This window comes from Toxotes jaculatrix, chromosome 20 (genome assembly GCF_017976425.1).
Source record: "Toxotes jaculatrix isolate fToxJac2 chromosome 20, fToxJac2.pri, whole genome shotgun sequence".
NCBI classification, from domain to species: domain Eukaryota; kingdom Metazoa; phylum Chordata; class Actinopteri; family Toxotidae; genus Toxotes; species Toxotes jaculatrix.
Window position 1 is genome coordinate 1,995,463 of NC_054413.1, and position 19,403 is coordinate 2,014,865.

Sequence of the window (19,403 nt, forward strand, 5' to 3'; positions counted from 1 at the left end):
CCCGGAGGGACACCGGCTCCGGTTGAGATGGCAGCCGAGGGAAAGGGAAAGAAAAACCTAGTCGTCTTCCCTCCTCAGCAGTTTTCACACTTGACAATTTGGGCGAAAAATAAAATATAAAGTCGGCGGGGCCCTGTTTGGTATTCATTGTTTCCTTGGTGCTATTTTGACAGGGTTTAATCATCTGTAAAAGCAAACTATCACAGCTTCCGCATGGATTAACACGGTAGACGTGATTATGCAAGAAGAGTAGGAGGAGGAAGAAACTGTTTATGGAGTCTGTGGCCTGAAGGAGACAGTTAAAAGAATAAGCCATACTTAACACAGATACTGAGGCGAGGGGTCTCATGAACTCGCCCTTGCCGCAGTTGGCTGCTGATATGTACGATATGTGCCGTACATAATAATGACTCCCTATTGTTCGTGATGCATTGTGTTAGTCTGACCTCTGTCTCTCCCTCGTTCAGGCCTGAATGTGAAATCAGTCGTCTGTGATCTGCCATTTGTTCCTATTATTGAAGTTTTGGGATTTTTGGTGTCAAGCGATCATTACAAGATGTCGAGTTTAATCTGTTTAGATACAAACATGGGTGGAAAGTAACTCACACTCGCCACTTTATGCATCTACTTCATGACATTTTGAATTTTTTACTCCACGGCATTTAGATGGCAGCTACAGTTACTTTGTAGTATAAGATTTTTCATACAAAACACATCATCTGCTTCTAAAATATACTAGTTTTTAGTGCACAGAAGCATCTGTAGTTTTTCATATAATTTCATAAGCACCAAGGAACATCATTGTTCATCTTCTGTTGCAGATGGATGACCATGCTGCCACCAGAGGGCTGTGAAGTCGTGGACGGCGGTGAACCGTCAATCATCGGAGCCAGCTGTGCTTTCCCAACTTCACTTGGAGCTCTGCAACATTTCTGCTAGATCGGTTTGTTTTTGACTGAGGTTCTCTAAAAATATCGGCTGGTGAGTATAATAATAGAGGGGACCACCTGCCCACCGTTCCAAAATGGAGACTCTTTCCCAGGATTCGATTCTGGAGTGCCAGATCTGCTTTAACTACTACAGCCCGCGCCGGCGGCCCAAACTCCTGGATTGCCGACACACGTGCTGCTCGGTGTGTTTAACCCAGATGCGCAGCAGCCAGAAGGAGATTCGCTGTCCTTGGTGCCGTGGCGTTACCAAGCTCCCGCCAGGTCTGTCCGTCTCCCAGCTCCCGGACGACCCGGACATCATCACTGTCATTGCCATCCCTCATGCTTCTGAGCACACGCCCGTCTTCATCCGCCTCCCCAGCAATGGCTGCTACATGCTGCCTCTGCCCGTTGCCAAAGAGCGGGCGCTCGGCCTGCCAGGGGAGCTGGGATGTCGCTTCCTGCCTGGCAGCCAGCAGAAAGGGGTCACCGTGGTGACCATGCCTGAGCAGCAGCCTCTGGGCCTGGCTATGGGTTTAGAGGGCGTGGGGGTAGGGCTAGAAGGAGGCGAGAGTGAGAGGAGAGTTACTGGCCCGGTCGGAGGAGGAGGGAAGGGCTCCACGTGGTCTGGCGTGTGCACCGTGATCCTGGTGGCCTGCGTGCTGCTCTTCCTCCTGGGCATTGTACTGCACAACATGTCCTGCATCTCCAAACGCTTCACTGTCATCTCCTGCGGCTGAGGGCAGGGGGAGGCTGCTCGGACTGCTGCAGACCCCCCTGGATTCCCCCACTAGCCCTGCTAACCTCCTCAAGGCAGGACTCTGCTGTGGAGGGGCGATTAGACTCACATCATGGGCATCCAAGGAAACTACAGAGCAACGTAGAGAGACACAGATGAAGACGACGAGGGCAAGAAGGAGAATCACACATGGTCTGCCGTTATGTCCCAGTTCTTTTATTTGGGAGACTGAAATTAAAATGGAAACACACGAAAAAACCTTCACTTTCCTCTCGTCCAACAGCACTCTGCTGGTCCTCCAACTCCCACCCTTTTCCTGTCCTTCCATTTCCTCTGAAAGAACGCTTTGGGAATTACTCCAGATCTGTTTTTTGGACCAGCTGATACGTTTTTGGCCGGGGGACCGGTCTGACACTCACTCGCACTCAGTGGTTGGATTGCCTGTTTAGTCTGTGGTTTGTAGAAGTACATCAGTTGTCATAGTGTTGTTTAGATGAGTGTAGGTTCCAAGTGTGGTGTCTCCAGCTGGTGCTGCAGTACAGAGAGTCCGGAGCTGGCTGCTCTCCATTCTCTGATGCTGCAGGAATTAACTGTGCAGGATCCACGTCCCATCTGAGTCGCCTGAGAAACTCAGAATCAACACAGCTTTTACTTTCTCTTTCTTTTTTTTTCACAGACAAACTGTGTGTGTGATGGTTCCATGTTGTCAAAAAATACGAAACATGGTCTGTAGTGTTCATACAGGCCAGCATATTATTCAGCTGAGTGAAAAACGTAAAATATAAATTACTGCTGAAATTATCTGTTGATTGGAAAAACCTGATTCATAAGCAAAATTGCCATTTGATGGTTCCCGCTTCTTAAATGTGAGAATTTGTTGTTTTTTTCTGTTTTGCTAAATGAATATCTTTGGATTTTGGTCTGTTGGTTCAACATCACCTGGCCTCCTGGCTCCAGCTCTGCATTTAATGCAGATGTAAGAGAGTGGTATCCGTTTTCTCATCTACCTCTCTGCAGGAAAACCAATAAGCCAAAATGTCAGAATATTCCTTTAAATAAAAACAGTAGAAAACTTGACATTTGGCAGAAGCCTCCGTCAGGAAAGCATTCTTGTTTTTAGTTTTTTCAGTGCATCCATTTGTTTGTGTTTTCCCACAGATGCTCCCCCAGCGATTACTAACTTGTCCATGTGCTTTTCACCCTGACCTCCTTCAGACCACAATCGTCCTCTGAAGACGGACTCTCCGGCTTAGAACAGGCCTTCGCCGGCAGCCCACAAACTATCGACTCCTCATCTTAATACTTCCCTTAATTTAGAACCTGGTGGATATATGGGCTCAACAGTGCGATGGTGTGTGTTTATGTGTGTGAGCAGCGGGTCAGTAACGGGTCAGCAGTGGGCGGGCGCTGCAGGGCTGCAGTTAATGACAGCTGTATCGATTTATCTGCTTTTGAATATCTCTGGAATCCGCAGAGATGGAGGTTTCTCTTTGTTTTTTTTCACTTTCATATGTTGAGGCAAGCAGTTCGTCTGTTTACTGCATCGTTACAGCACACGCAAACAGGGTGGACTCTTTTGTACAGCAGCCTCATCGCGAACACAATGATTGTAATTTTGTCTTTTTCTGATAATTTTCTTTTGTTGACATGTTTTCCTTCTGATCTGAGATTAGCGAGCGCGCTCGTGTGTCCGCTCTTTAAGAAACGTGGCAGGTTATTAGTTGGGTTCAGGGCACTCAGAGTTGGCATGACACACCACACAGTGACACAACATGAGGAGAGAAAGGAAAAAACAATGCTTGTAAACTGCACCAATGTGTTTCATATAAACATATATATCTATTTGTTCACTTAAAAATTATTCCTTGATTAATTTAACGTCTTTTGAGGATCCAGTCATTCACTGTTAAAAAGGAGACTTTAAAAGTTACAGGAACTTTGATTTTTGATCGGCATCATTTTACCACCTTAAACCAAAGTCTAAAGTTTCCTCCCAGCTGTATTCCTTAAAATTAAAAAACACAACTTTTCTTTGATTTTGTTCAAACTGGCTATTTTTTTTTATTATTTGGTTCAACATCACATCTCAGCGTGATTCACCACCTGCCACCAAAGCAAAGTCTGAGATTTCCTCCCTCTTAAACACAAACGGACGCTGAAATCAGACTGTGATCAAAACATACTTCAGCCATTTTGCAGCTCAAGGCTTCCTGCACATGAATATTCTTTTGAAAAGGCGTTTGGACCACAACAGGGCAACTGTTTACTTTGCAGATGCAGCGAGAGGCTGAGCTAAGTTCAGCTGAACTGGTTCATGTGGGACATGTTGCTGCTGTTGCTGTGAGAATGTGCTGGGAACCCTTTTGAAGTTCGGTGCTCCTTTGCTCAGAGTGTGAAATATTTTTAGCTCCTCGCTCTCAGCGCTCTGTGAGCTCTAATAAAAAAAAAAAGAAAAACTTGGTAATTTCTCAGCACTTGAGGTTGAAGTGGTTTCTCTAACAGGGCTTCACCCAAGATAACTAACACCCGAGAGATACAGGAAATCCCTCCAAAATAAAGTAGATTCTCTGTCACTGTCACTATTATTAAGACTGAAATAAAACATACTTTGTAAGGAGCTTATGTTGTAAATAATGTATTTATTAATGCCTGATTGATCATGAATTAATGCATAGTTCTGTAATAAGCCACTTAAAGAGCTCATAGGTTGCCAGGTTGTGGAAATTTTTTTCAGGTGGTGGATATAGTCCTCTATTTTTAATAACATAATATAATAATAACAACAAGAATAATAATAAAATAATACTTTAAATCATCCATCATTTACCTGGCACACAAGTTATCAATGTGTTATTACTGATCTATAAAGCGTTAAAAAATGTTTCATTAAGTCTTAAGTCATTAGTTACAACAAACCCCATGTTAGAAAAAAAAATATAGATTTAATAAATGTTTTATGCACTTTAACGTAGCTGTAAGCAGATATTCAGACATGATTTAGTATTTGTCTACAATTATAACTCATAATCCCATGAAGACATATTTTACATTATTACATCTGTACTTTGCTTTGTTGCTGTTCACTATATTATATATTCATTATACACCAGCCGCCACTTACTGGTGCCTGAAGTCACAATTGTTGACAAATGCACTTTTGATCACATATCTGCTTACAATTACATTATATCGTGTTAGAAACAGTTTATTAATGAGAATATACTTTTCACTGAAGCAAGATTAAAGTAAAGTGTTATCAAAAAGTCGTACTAATACATGTTTGATCTTACAGTTTTAGAGTATTTCCATTGGGAAAGTGAATAAAAAAAAAAAAAAAATCAAAGTATAAAGAGTTAATTGCCAGATACTCAGTCTTAAGTGTTCATTGTGGGATTTTACACTCACAAGTACAGTACATCACACACAATGTGCTCCACTGTGACCCTGAGGGGGTGTGCGGAGAATACACAGCTCCACGCTAAATTATTCTAAACACATTTTAGAAATTGGATCGAAGCATACAAACACAACAGTCTGAATGAGTGTGAACAGCTGGAACATGCTCCTGCTGTTTGTCACATGCAGGGTTCACTCCATCCATGATAAATGAACCTCTCTTAAGTCTCTTCCCTTCACCAATCCATCATGAATGAGGCGCCTCACATGATGCAGCGGGGGGATGGAGAAACAAATCAGCCTTGTTTGTTCTTTTTTCAGCCTGATACATTTAAAAAGAAAAAAAAAAAGGAAATATGTGGCAACTGATTTAAAAATGGTAGAAGCCTGTTTAATAATCCCAGTGTTGGATTCACACTTTTTAATACACCTGTTCATATTTTCCACATAAAGTTAAACACCTCACTGAAAGATCAGTAAAGATGAGAGAGAATATTCTTAACCACCTGATCTTTTTACACAAATTCAGCCTTTTCATCGTGTCACTCATCTTTGAAGGAATATCATGCCTCTGAGTCTCCTTCCTGTCCTCTGTCGTTTTTCAAATTCATTGAACTGCCCTGTGCAACATTTTTACACAAACTCAAAGAGTGACAACTAGAGACGCGTAGAAAGGAGGCTTGTCATTTCTGTGCCTGTGTGTTTGTAAAATGCTGTGAAGTTCCTGTTGTAGTTTCCTGTTTGTGTCAGGTCCGACGACGCAAGCAGCAGCTGTTTATGGTTATTAAAGCAAACGCTCTGAATCTGAACGACAGGGGCTCCAGCCGTCTTTATTTTAAATTTAAGTGTTTTATTAGCCCTTTTTTTTTCCCTTTTCAGCTGCAACACAAACGTCCTTTTTTGTAGAGAAACACTGGAAAAGCACAGATAACCTCTTAAACGTTTCTGTTTTTAAACAAATAAACCCCACTGGAAGATAAAAAAGCTTATTCCCTGTAGGTTCATTTATCGAAGTCCCATATTTCACAGTTGAGTGAACTCGGAGGAAAAGCAGGCACTCTTTGTTTACCCTCAGGAACCTCTTTTCTTCTCAAATATTTATTGATATAGTGTCAGGGAGGTAATTAACAGTCTCCAGGGACCAATTGCAGGCGGCTTTGCTGCAGAACAACACCTCTGTTCCTCGCAGGCAGCAGCTGCTAATAATGACCACGCTCATCATGGACTGCACAGCGACAACCGGCCGTCGCTATTCACAGGTTCTTTAATGACCACAGAGCAGTTTTTCCAGTCAGTCAGTTATTCTTGAAAAGATTTTTCCACCATCTATATGAGTGTGTAGCCGTTCTGCCAACTACTGTAATAAAACATTATTATATTTTACCCGCTGATTTGACTTCACTCATGCACACCTGCAGAGTAATGTACCTGGGAGACGGGTCGGTAATGCAGTGACACGCTACATAAACTCTTCCCACGCACCAACAAAACGAGCAGAGCTCTCTTCGAATTTCCATATTGTTTTCACTTTCTTTAAATAAGAATTTATGCAGCCAAGAAAATGAAAGATTAGAGATCTCGGGATTTTTATCCAGCAGCTTGTTTATGTGAAAATGCTGTAAGCTGCAGCTTTATTAAAAGTTTCCTTCCAGTGCGCTGCCAGTTTCTGTATATTTAAATCCTGCATGTTCAACTAGTTAACATGCAGGATTTTTAACTGAGGGCAACTTTACTCCCATATTATTTTTTTTTTTCAAAGTTATTCAAGTTCAGAGATTTAAATTCACATTCACACATATAGACAATTTAGATTCACCACTTAACCCAGTATGCATGTCTTTGGGCTGCAGTGCTACCAACCAGGTCATTCTGGCCCTACTCATGTAATACTGAAAATCAAATCTAACTCCACGCTCCAAGTTTCCTGATTCACACCTGGACGGCTGCTCATTTGCACCTTTTCTCAAACAGAGTTGATGCCAGGTCTGTCACAGGAACTATTTTCTTGTATCGCTGTATGATGTGAGCGCTCTCGAGGATGTATCATGGATTCTTGGCATAAGCTCGGGAGGCTGTCATCTGTTGAAGCCTGCGAGCAGATGAGACTTCTTTTCCTTATGCTGGGAAAAAAGAAAAAAAAAGTTATGTTTCCTATTTGTAGGAGGCAGTGTTGGGTGACAGTGTGCAACGGAGTGAATAAAAGCAATATCAATTTTTCAGAGAATACTCCTACAGTGTGTCAGGCAACTGAAAACTTAAATATGTGAAAGGATTAGAGGAAGGTGTGTGTTACGTTAAAAGGACAGGTTCAGGGAGGCAGAGCTGTACAGCACGAGCATGTTTTTCACCTGGAACCTTATTTTACAGGGGTGAAACTGTCGTTTTAGCTTTTAGGGAGACAGACAGGAATTCTTTATTTAAAAAACAAAAAACACCCATTTCCCATTGTGTTTTAAAGCTTTAAAGGCCTGTATTTCTTCAGCGCCAGGTTTGGTTAGTTGTGTTTAGTTATGATGTCCCCACATATTGAAATTTCCCACATGAAAGCCAGAACAGCAATAAAACGATCCCTAACGATTTGCATGCTCACGTCTCAGCTCTCAGTCCTGCTTCCCAGACAGTAGCTGCTGTTTAACCCCAGGATAATCAAACAAATTGAAATATGACAGCCTCAGAAAACGACCCTCACTTAACAGGTGAATTCAGCACACAGACGAGGGGGAGAATCAATTATGTTCCTCGTGATCGTTCCTTTGGAGTGCAGGTGTGGGTAATGACAGGTTAATTAGTGTGTCTCTGTGTGTGTCTGCATGTGCGGGTAACTGCACTTGCATACATGCGACCCTAATTCTGTTCCGGTAACTGATGGCTGGTGGGTTTTCAGGGGATGAAGTCCCTCATTTGCATTTTGACAGCGTCCAGCGTGCGGGAGAACGCTACCAATCAACCCACACTCATGAAATTCAGAAGCTAATCTTTTTTTCTGGAGGCCAGCGCCTATTGAAGGGCTTGATTGAGAGCTTTTTATGGAACGCTTTAGATTTCTGAACCTTGTGCCTGATAATAACCCGCTGTATTACAAAGTAAAAAAAACCCACCAAGAACCAGAAGCTAAATTTGGAGAACAATTTGGAAAAAACCATTTACAGGACGTTGAATTTGATGTTTTTTAAGCAGACTCTGGCTTGACTCGGTTAATCTTTCATTACGTGAGACTGATCCTGAAAACGTGAAGAAGCTGATCAGGAGTTGTGTATTCAAAGACACATTTCACTGTACACCTCACGCACTATTTTACACATCATGACTTCCATACAGTTAATGCTATGGTGTGGCTGATGTTTAGGTTATCATCCACTAACTCAACATCGAGCAAACCTGAGTGAGAGGATAAAGGATATTTTTAAGTATTCATGATGTGCTGAACTAAAACTGGGTTACTTGGTAATGGGGTCAAAAAAAACCCCCAAAACAACACATAATTCTCTGTGCACTAAATTTGCGTACGCATGGCCTGATAAAAGTGCTGTCATGCATTTGAGATACTCCATGTACACCGGAGTCCTGGACCCTGAGGTCTATGTGGACGATCGTCACTTCCCTGCTTGTTAATGTCTCCTGTCAGAACGTCCACCACGGAAATTTGTGGTCTGATTCCAGGCACGACGCTTTCCAATCCCCAACAGACCTTTTGCTCAGACATACTCTTGCTTTGACCTTTGCCACGAGCAGGGCAGGAAGCCAGACAGATCCTGAACGGCTTCCAACAGCTTACTCTCTCGACAGGCACATTTCGTCTGGAAAAACAAGTGAGTGGAGTCGAGACGACTGCTGCTAACTGCACAATTGTATTCACGAGTGTGCACGAAAGTTCGAGAGGTAACCGAGAGCTCGTCGGGGGATGGTAAAAGAAGAAAAATAGGGCTTGTAATGGCTCCCATGTGTTTGTCTCATTTTCTTCACAGAGGACGCCCACGAGATAACGATTGGGTATAAACAACAGATGGTACGCTTTATCAGCGGCGAGGACTCCGTTCCTCCGCTCAGCCCTCGTGCTATTCTTTGAACTTGAGCATTGTTTGCTTCGAGTATAGCCCCCGACTGGCTTCCTTCCTCCGAGAGCTCCAGGACCTGAAGTGTGCACAGGCAGTCGTTTCCCATCCCTTCCCTTCTGCTTCACTCCTGGAAATCCCTCTCTGACGCTGACAATACCCCGATTCCCTCGTGCAATTACACTTCAAGGACTTAATCACACGATTGACACTTGCCGCATTTTTTGCCCCAGGTTTCTCCTCGATTTTACCTCACTGATTGACTCGCCAGCTCTGGCTTAATTACTGATTTAATAGACATGGTTTTTCGTTTTCCCCGCTCATCTGTCTCTCCATGCCCATCAGTGTCTTCTTATCTTCAAGGAGGGATGTCAAGGATCGTAGGGATACCTCTTAAGAGAAGACTTAATTAGGAGTTTAGACAGCTGAGAGCGTTGCCTGTGTAAGAAGTGGCCCGTTTACTGGAGATTTCTGCGAGTCTTCACAGGGATTGTTTGTGCGGTGGAGGGACTCATTCAACTCCCGGCCGGCCTGACCGTTCCCTGTGTGTCGCGCCTTCGTGTTCTTTCCGCATTTCCTATCGGTCTACTATTTTGCTATCTAATAAAGGCTTAGAAAAAAAAATCCAAACAATTTCATTAAATATTTATGTGCGCACACACTTCTTGGAGTGCGTCCATGAGACTGTTTCGATTTGCAAACCACAGAAGAGCTGAGTGGCTTGTTTCCGTCTGACCTCTGTGGTTTGGAGAGTAAAAACCATCAGTTGGCGTCAGTCTTTGTGAAGGACCACTCATCCTTCATCGCTTCAGCACTGTGTCTCTGCAGATGACAGCAGGGGTAGTAAACAAACAGTAAGCAGTTTGGAGAGAATGGACTTGTGCTCTTGACACCCAAGGGATCGATATTTCATCTCTAACACTTTTCTTCATGAAGAAGTTTGGTAAATTCATCCAGTGATGTTTGTTTACAGATTGTGTTTAAAAACAAACAAACAAACAAAGATAAAATAGATCGAAAAGGAAGGATGATGAAAAGACATTTGAAATCTGTCGCAGTGAATTCTGTTACCATCATTTTTATATCTACATGTAATTGTTATTATCACAGGGTCATGCAACCATCAACAGGGACCATTTTTAAAAACTGTGTTGCTGCCAAAACTATTGTATTCACTTGCTTTGTTATGATAAATGAGACCCAGCAGACAAACAACACAAAATCACAGACCTGGATTCTTTTATTACACTGAAAACCGTTGCTGTTTGGCAGTCGACCTTGAACTATGAAAACGTCAGAGCGTCCTCGAACGCACCTTGAAGAGCTTGCGGTACAATTCCTTTCTCACAGATGCAAGGATGTGGAAGTTTTCATGAAAATTCCGGATACAAAAAGTTGTCAGGGTAACGAATGCACCTTCATTAGTTGGAGTTAATTTTCACGTCAGGCTTGAGAGCGATCCATTGCAAACAGGCGCCATGTCAGATTTCTTCCTCTTCTCTCCTGGATTCAGCCAAATCTCGCAAACCCAATAAAGACAATATTGATCCTCACGGGTCCCAGGAGACTGTTTAAATGAATTTTGCTACTGGCAAAACATTTCATCCTCAATTAGTTTGTTTCATGATTAGATTTGTGGCACAGATTATTTGCTGTCAGCGGTGACAGGGCTGTAAAAAGAGCTGAGGGTGGCGCGTGGCTGGATCGATGCTGCCGACCTTTGCTGCAGGTGGCAGAAATGTACATTAGCATATTTTTACATCAGGAGTGTGGTTCTGGATTTAGTCTGCCCCTCCCCCCCCCCACACACACACACACACACACACACTGTGTGTTTTGATAGTTCAAAGAGACATAAAGTGAAATGAATTCTGTTTGTGCCAGTGGAGGAGCAAAGCGCTCGCTGTCTCCATCTCACTGACGTTTTTGCCATTTGGCGATGCATTTCCTTGACTGTCCCAAGACCGGTTTAATTTATTTACCCACTTATTGATTCAGATAGTTCCCAGCAATGCATGGCCCTGTGCAAATTATTGGACTATACTGGAGTATTGACTGTAGAAACCTTTATTGTGCCATCATCACACAGGCCTGAGAGCCAATTTCTGCAAGCAGTGCGTTTTTTATGCTCACAATCATAAAGGCAGACAAGCAAAATTATGCACCCGCACACACACACACACACACACACACACACACACACACACACACACACACACACACACACACACACACACACACACACACACACACACACACACACACACAGGCAAACACCTGCATCCCTCTACCTTCACACACACACACACACACACCAAATGCATGCCACACTTGTTTCTTTCATTCCCAGTTGAAATGAACCATGCAGTGAGGCTTGCTCAGCGTGAGACGGGCCGCTTTTCTTCGCAGCCCCGCTCCAGCTTGTCTAATCCATCAGTTGTGGAGAAAGCGCTAGGCCAGCCATTTTCACTAAATCCCCCGCCGTCAAAGTCATCAGCCCGCCTGTCCGTCCCCACCTCAGGCCCCTGGAAAGATTGTAACACTGCGCACACGCTTGTTTTTGTCACTTGTGAGGACATTGTTTTGACTTGTACCCAGCCTTCAAGTGTCAGGACATCTGGGTCGATCCTCACTTTATGATACACCTTCAAAGACTGTGTGAAGGTTAAGACTTGGCTGTGGGTTCTGGTTCAGGTCTATTGTGGAGCTTTAAACCACATCGTACACAGTCAGCTGTGTGTGTGTGTGTGTGTGTGTGCGTGCGCGTGTGTGTGCGTGTGCGTGTGTTCACAGACTTAGAATATATCATTTGGCAGTAGATTTTCTCAGTGAGTCTTTCTGTCGTTTTAAGTTTTTATGAGTGGGTCTCACTGAACAGCTCGACCCCATCACGTTCCAGCCAGGGTGAGAAAAGCTTTAAATATAAGAGCATAATGACACATGAGCAGGATGTGAATTCAACAGTTTGTAATTTATCACCAGCAGCACCGGAGCTGAGGCACCTTCATTTTTCATTTGTCCATCAGAGACGAGTTTTAACAGTTGAGACGCGTCAGGATTCATTTAACTCCGGATTCTGTTATTGAGCTGCAAAGCCCCGCAGGACAACATGTGATGTGTGTGTGTTAGCATGTTCTTCTGAGGACGTCACTAATGAAAATCTTCAACATACTGTTGAATAAAATACATTAAAAAAACATGTCACAGGGTGATTAGATTAGATTAGAGTGCATCAAGTGTTTCTGCTTTGCTTTCTCTCTCTCTTCACTCTAACAAGACAAAGTATGAACAGCTCTTTCCACTGGAATGCAGGAAATGTGCATTTTACGAGCTTCCTCCTTTAAAAGACATCAGAACACGGAGGCTATTTCAAGACTGCCAGACAAAGCCTGTAATTATCCTTTGATCAGATGGCGGAGAACACAGACACAGCTAATAGCCTGCATGCATGCCTTTAAAGATAAGAGAAAGCACAAATCAACCCTAAAAAATAAAAAAATATCTAAAAAAATAACAGACTGAAAAACATGAGACTGAGTTCAGCTTTTCTTTTTTTTCCCCCACAACCTGTAACATTTCAGTGTCATTGACACGAGGCTCATATTTGGGATGGTTTTCCGTGTTTTCACATGTAAGCAGCGACTGCATTTGACCCCGTTTGAGGATCCATTTCTACCTGTTCTGAGGCCATCGATCTGTTTACGCCTCTCGGCCTTAATAAATGCACCGGGGAGGCTGGAGAGGCGGCATGACGGATTAAAGGAGGTCATACTCAACTCAAAACAAATGTGTCTGATCCTGGGAATATGCATCATCCCGTGTGTGTGTGTGTGTGTGTGTGTACGCTGTGCCCTGACAAGATGCACTGATTTCTGTCCTTCCCAATCCACCTTCATCCTGACATCAAGCTGACACATACCAGACGGAGACAGGCTTCAGACTGGTCAGCTGGGGTTTTCCAGCCATGTGAACTGCTGTAGTTCCCTCGAGCAAGATCCTCGATGGCAGAGGAAATTAAGTTCTGTCGATTTCAAGGTAAGAAACGAAGCTACCAAGCTGCTTAATGCTACTTTCAAACGGAAATATCACCACAAAGCCACATCTAGCAGTCGCAGGTGGGTCCGTACCGGCTCCTCCGTCTTCCCATTTGTCACTGCGGTTTGGTCAGAGAGGCCACGGCACACAGCAGCACTGCTCGCTCCCTGCCTGCACTGGCTGGAGAGATGGAGTCAGAGGTGAAGCGAGATGCTTCGCTTCACATCTCTCACTGGGAGAAAGCACTCCCAGCAGGTCAGTATGAGTCTGTGTGTGTGTGTGCGGGATTTTTGAGAGAGTGGACACAGTGTTTTCAGACACATTTCTTATTTTACAGTTTTATACAACCTTTTTTCATTGATGAGAAGTTTATCGCACATTTCATACATGAGAAACAAACAAATACAGCTCATGAATTTAAAACACAAACTAAATCATAGGAACTAATTACAGGGAAATGTGACAACTTAAAAAAATCTAAAATAAATTGTGCCGTCCTCACCCTGTTAATGGTGAAGTGGACCTTGACTTATTTCAAAAACAAAAATGAACCTTGAAGCTCAAGAAATGTAATATTCATAGCATTTGTTTCCACAGAAATTAATCTGCACTTCAGAAAATTTTCTGAACCTGCGTTCAAGATTTACACGTGGTCAGACGGTGTCCAGTGGATGAATAGCCAGTAAGTAGGACCAGACTGTGGCAGCTGCTCCTCATTCACAGGATGTGGATGAGTGATGTGCACCAGCAGCTCCTGTGATGTGATTTCAAAGAAGTGACCCTGGACTGAATATGACTGCCCTTCCTCTCCATCCCCGTCTCTCTCAGGCGGCGTAGCCTGAGGCGTGCCCTTCGCTGCTTGCCCTTCAGCGCTCCGCCATCTCCCTCACCTGAGGATGTGGATGTCAGAGCTTGCCACGGCTGACCTCCGAAGCTCTGCGTCAAGGGGAGATGGGCCCCCAACTGCCCTAAAAGGCCTCTTGGAAATCTCCTGTGGTAGTTTGTAAAACCTTCTTGGCTGTCACCGGCCTGACAGTGTAATTAAGTGCCTATCTAATCAAAAGAAACGAGATGCATTAACATATAAAGTAAAATGGGCTTTCAGTTATGCTGCAGATGTGTGAAATAGATGCTCAGGACTTCCTGCCAAGACTCATTGAGTTTGATGTGTGACCAAAAGAAAATAAAAAGTTAATTAATATACAATTTCATCCTCTACTACAATCGGACTGTTAGGAGTTGGGATCACAGGGTGCCCTGGGGCTCTGCTGAGCCCAGCACCTGTGGATGGTCCTTCCCATGGCCTCACCCACACCACAGCCATCATTTCATCCCACTTATTGTCAGTATTGTCGTACAGGTGCTGCGATTGACACTCAAGTGCATTACATGTGTGTGCATGCAGGTCCCCGCTCCTTTCACTGAGTGCACGCAGTGTGCTTTCACTTCTGCACAGCTGGGCTACATGTGTACGTGACAGAAAGCACACAGCTTGCATGTCCTCTGCCATGTGCTTGGTTGGTGAAGTCCCCGGGGATGGACAATCATGCGCCAAGGAGGACTGAGAGCCTGCAGGATTTAATTTCAAACCAAAGACTCCACCTGCTGATTTCACTGATTAGCACACCCTCAAGCACAAATCACCTTCAGCTGAATCACCTGCTGAGGTGGCTGTTGGTGAAATGGAAACCTGCAGACTGTTGACACATGGCCAAGGAAGGAGATGACTGTCCTTCCCAGGAGGTTTGGATGGTCCAAAGCAGATTAAAATGAAAACTCATGGGTTTTGCATCTTAACACACCTGAGAAGGAGCTGCTAACCTTTGCATTATCAGGAATAATTGTTAGCTTTGAGCCACACATGACCAACCAGGTATTAAAGGATTTGGTAGTTTTCAGTCCAGGCCTTAATAAATGTTGGTTCTATACACTCACAATGCTGCAGAACTCAGCCTCACTCTGGCAGAGCCATGCTTTCCTTTTAAGTTTAATTATCTGGTTCACTTTTACTTTGCCAACTCTGCTTTATCTGTTGCATCTACTGTGGAGGTGAAAAGGTTGTTTATGTAGTGGGTCTAACTCAGCACTGTGTTGTACTGTGGACAAAGACAAATAGATTTAATAAGTGATTCAACTGGAGTCAGATTTCATAAAGCTATCAAACCCCAGCAGCAGTTACACCCAGTTACTTTGCTTTTAAAAGATAAGTTAAACCTGAACTCTAAGGATGAAAGTTGAATCACGGCACATTTATTTTGTTATTAAATCCTGCAGGAGATGTTTTTTTTTAATAAAAATATGGAAATGTTTCTGAGGAAAAAGTCAACATAAGACTTGTATAGATGTGTTTATTTAACCCACACAGATACACTTTATCTGCAAGAAGTCACAGCCGCACATACGCCGCCTCAACGGTCGCACAGAATAAAGGAGGCTGGTCAACAGACAGCCCCTGTTGGGATTTACTGGATTGGCAGCTCAATAAGAACACGATCACAGGGACAACAACCGGCGCTGGTACCACATCCCAACCCAGCACTGATTTGACAAACACTTCATATTTACCCACTCTCACCACTGCCATCGCTTTCCCTCCAGTCCCCTTGCTGTTTTTCTGTTTGTAGAAAATGGCATTCATCGTAAGGGTCCCGGATACCTAATACACTTTGTGCCAAGTCCAATTTGTCAGATCCGGTTTGTGCTATCATGCTTCACTTTTCTTTTTTTTATCGTCAAAGCAGAAAGAAGCGTTGGGGTTCTTCTCCTGGGACGAAGGAAACCAAACAAATTGGTCATTTCGAACAGGATGAGAGAGGGGAAGTGGCGGGGACGGGAAGAGCAGCGGGGGGATACTTTTCATTCAGCCTTCTTTTAATCCACTGCCCTGGATCATGTCCCACCTCAGTCAGTCCTGCTGCTTCATTTTAATTCACATGTGGAGGCTGTAAGATGAAGATGTCTATCACTTCCATTAATAATAAAATGTGCAAAGCAGGCAGGACTGAATGCACAGACAGGATCCAGAAACACTTAGAAGAGCCTCCGTCAGCAATTTTAACCTGGTACCAGACAGAGCAGAACACGCACTTGTGTTCCTCTCGTGGTTCTGTCATCTCTACCTGAGAATCCTCGCCATCCTCAGTGCCTCCAGTGCGTGAGGATGCTTCAGCGTGGCTGCATCTCTCTGTTATTTTATTCTTGAAGTGGGAGGGATGAGGGATGCTTTGATGCAGCTTTTGATTTTTTGGCTCTTTTTTTTTCTCCCACCAACGTGGCTCCAGGGAAAAGCTGTTATCAGAAAAGGTGCCAGCTGACAGGGATCCATGAAAGATATTTCAAGTAATATTCTACAGTATTTTCATCTGAATAAATGTCAGTTTTGTTTCCTGATGCACAGTTTTAAGCATCAAAGTGGGCCTGACCTGGAAACTGTGTTTATTCTTATTATTTAAAATGATGCCATAAAATTTTATAAATGACAAAAACTGCATTGAATGTAAAACATTCAACGTTTCTGGCTGTAAATTGATGTTTAAATAATTAATATTAAAGAATATGGAGATTTTTTTTTAATTTTGTGAAAGTGTTTTCCATTAAGTCTAATATCTTTTAAATAAAAGGCAGAGTGTGTGTTGAAAGAGCGCAGGTTAGCACACTGCATGCTTGCTGAGTCTTAATACAGGTTCTTAATTTCCATTTCTCCCTCAGAGCCTTCTGCTTTCACGAGTCTGTCCAGCTCCCACAGGTGTGTGGTGTTTGGCTGATTAGACTTCTAACTATAGCCAGGTTTCCTGTGGCTTGATTAAGCTGCTCTTACCATCACACTCACCGGGTTTCCATTCAAATGTAACGCAAATTTCAACTGAATTTCCCCCAAAAAATTTGCAAAAGAAATCAGGAGTAAAAGTCACATGCTTCACATCAATAAGTTTTTTGTGTCTTTGTTGATACACCAACACAAAAACTTAACGATGTTTTTCTTTTTTCTATGGTTTTTTAAACACAAATGAAAACAAGTCCTTAACAATTCACGATGGCCTGATGGGTCAACGACTCCTCATCAAAGGTTAAATGCTTTGGACTCTTTGGCAGAAAGATCTAATGAGGAAAAAAATAGGGACACAAAAGGAGGCAGAAGCAAAAAAAAAAAAAAACAAATTAGCAGATTACTTTAAAACAAAGCCGTGCACCAGCGTCTGCAGCTGAGTGACGTTTCTGTAAAGCTTCTGAGAGACTCCGATGATGTGCCGCTCAGGAGACGCTCTGTTCTCACAGCAAAGAGCCTGACAGCAAAAGCTCGTGTTCTGCTGCAGCTTAAAGAGATAAAGCGGAAATAACCCATCGCTGCACTCATGAGCTGGGCTGAGAGGAGGATGAGGAGGGGAAGACAAAGACGGAGAAGAGAGAGTAACAGTGCAAGTGAGGGAGAAAGGAGAGAATCAAAGACGTGGAGGGTATTTGTATGAGAGGAAATGTTGGAGCGAAAGGGAAGAGAAAAACAGAATGAGAGTTAAACTGCGGAGAGAATGAAAGAGGTAGAGAGACAGAGAGAGATAAGGAGAGGATCAGAGAGAGAAAGCCCTGCAGCGGTTTGGGTCTGTATGTGTTTCGCTCTCCAGCTCCACATGTCAAATGGGTTGGACCTGCTCTTCTCTCCCAGGGCCTGGAGTTTGCCTTTCTTTCCGACCCTCAATTTCCAGCAGAGCAGAGTGTGTTTTTCCACTTCGCATTAGGGGATGATTCACTGGGTCTGCTGCGGTTTACCCTCAGCAGGATTAGAGCTGGAAGGCTTCTTATTATCTTCTACCGTTTGAGCTCCTTCGTCTGTTAGAAAGAGCAGTGGAGCTTAAGACAAATTACCCCCTCAGCGCCTTTTCGGATGGCACTGCTCTGGCCTGGAAATGGCCCTGGGAGAGGCTGGCAAAGGGGCAAATGGGGAGGGAGAAGAGGAGAAGGAGGAGGCTGCGATGGGGCGTCTGAATGTGAGGGGTTGTTAGGACTTAATTTATGTGTGAGGAAGGGCACTGAGGAGGAAAGACTGCCGGACATGAGCTCTATATGCTGACAAATGCTCTTGACAAGAGATTTATGGTGAGAAGAGATGGGAATAAGGTCACAGTGAGCGCGGAGCCTTCTCGTCTTTGAGGAGGAGCAGGAGCAGAGAATAATATTCACAGAAGGATAAAACTGGAAGCTGAAACCACAAAGACTCATTCTGAGTTTGGACCGAAACGATTGGTCCATTAATCTTTCAGTGGATCAACAGACAAAGTAAACAATTTTAATAAGCGATTAATCCTTTCAGATCAAATAAGAACAGCAAACATTTGCAAGTTTGCCTTTCCATTGTGAGGATTTGCAGCTTTTTAAAAAAAATCTCATTATGAATTGAAACCCTTTTAGTTTTTAAACTTTGTGTTCACAAAACACACGTGAGGAAATATCAGTAGGAGCTGGGAAAACTGGGAAAACTGGGACAGACTTTCCGTTTCTATTTTCTGACGTTTTCAGTGATTTCTGTCTGTGCTCCTCTTCCTGCTTCGGGGTGGGCGAGTCTCACTTGGAGAAAAGTAATGTCATGAATTTCTATGCACCATTAAATCCTTTTAAGTCACAGCCGTCAAATAAAAATGGCAAACATTCGCGAGTTCCGGCTTTTCCAAATGTGAGGATTTGCAGCTTTTGTCTCATTATGCACTGAAACACTCTTTGGATTTGGATTTTTGAGTTTTTACAACAGAATGAGAAGAAAATGCAGTGGGCACTGGGACAGTGTGAGTGGCCTTTGTGTATATTTTCAGAATTTTTAGCTGTGTGAAGTAATACAGCAAAACCAAAGAGGTGTAGAGGTGTCAGAGAGGCAAAGGGAGACTGTTTCTTTGCCTCTGGCTTATATTCAGTGAGTCCAGGTGAACCGAATCTCTTTGACGAGCTGACTCCACCCCCCCATGATCCTGCAGGGAGAGGCCAAGGGCGACTTTCCAGAAGGTTCTCACAGTGGAGAGCCAGTTGATAATTAAAATAATCATAACTTGCAGCCATAGATGCATAGTGGATGTGTGTGCAACTTTCAGTATCTGTGAATTGCAGGGGAAATTGAATATTTAAGGCCTTGAACAGTTTTCTTGATAAGCTCCTTACTACTTTTTAAATGAGCATGAAATTTGAAAGACTCATTTCACGAGAGATTTCTGTGTTTATTTGATTTTATGCACATTTTCAATGTGCACTTAAACAAAAGCCTGAGTGTAA

At 43.4% G+C, this 19,403-nt stretch overlaps 1 protein-coding gene across 2 annotated transcripts in view; it reads left to right on the forward strand.

Annotated features, from left to right (window-relative positions):
- rnf152 (ring finger protein 152) overlaps nt 1-5,486 on the forward strand; it is a 34,913-nt gene extending 29,427 nt beyond the window's left edge. For both annotated transcript variants that reach the window (XM_041065766.1, XM_041065765.1), the window contains exon 3: nt 822-5,486. In XM_041065766.1, coding sequence (XP_040921700.1) covers nt 1,025-1,669 — 645 coding nt within the window. In that variant the 5' untranslated portion in view covers nt 822-1,024 and the 3' untranslated portion in view covers nt 1,670-5,486. The remainder of the gene's footprint in view (nt 1-821) is intronic.
- Nucleotides 5,487-19,403: the final 13,917 nt, after the last annotated feature.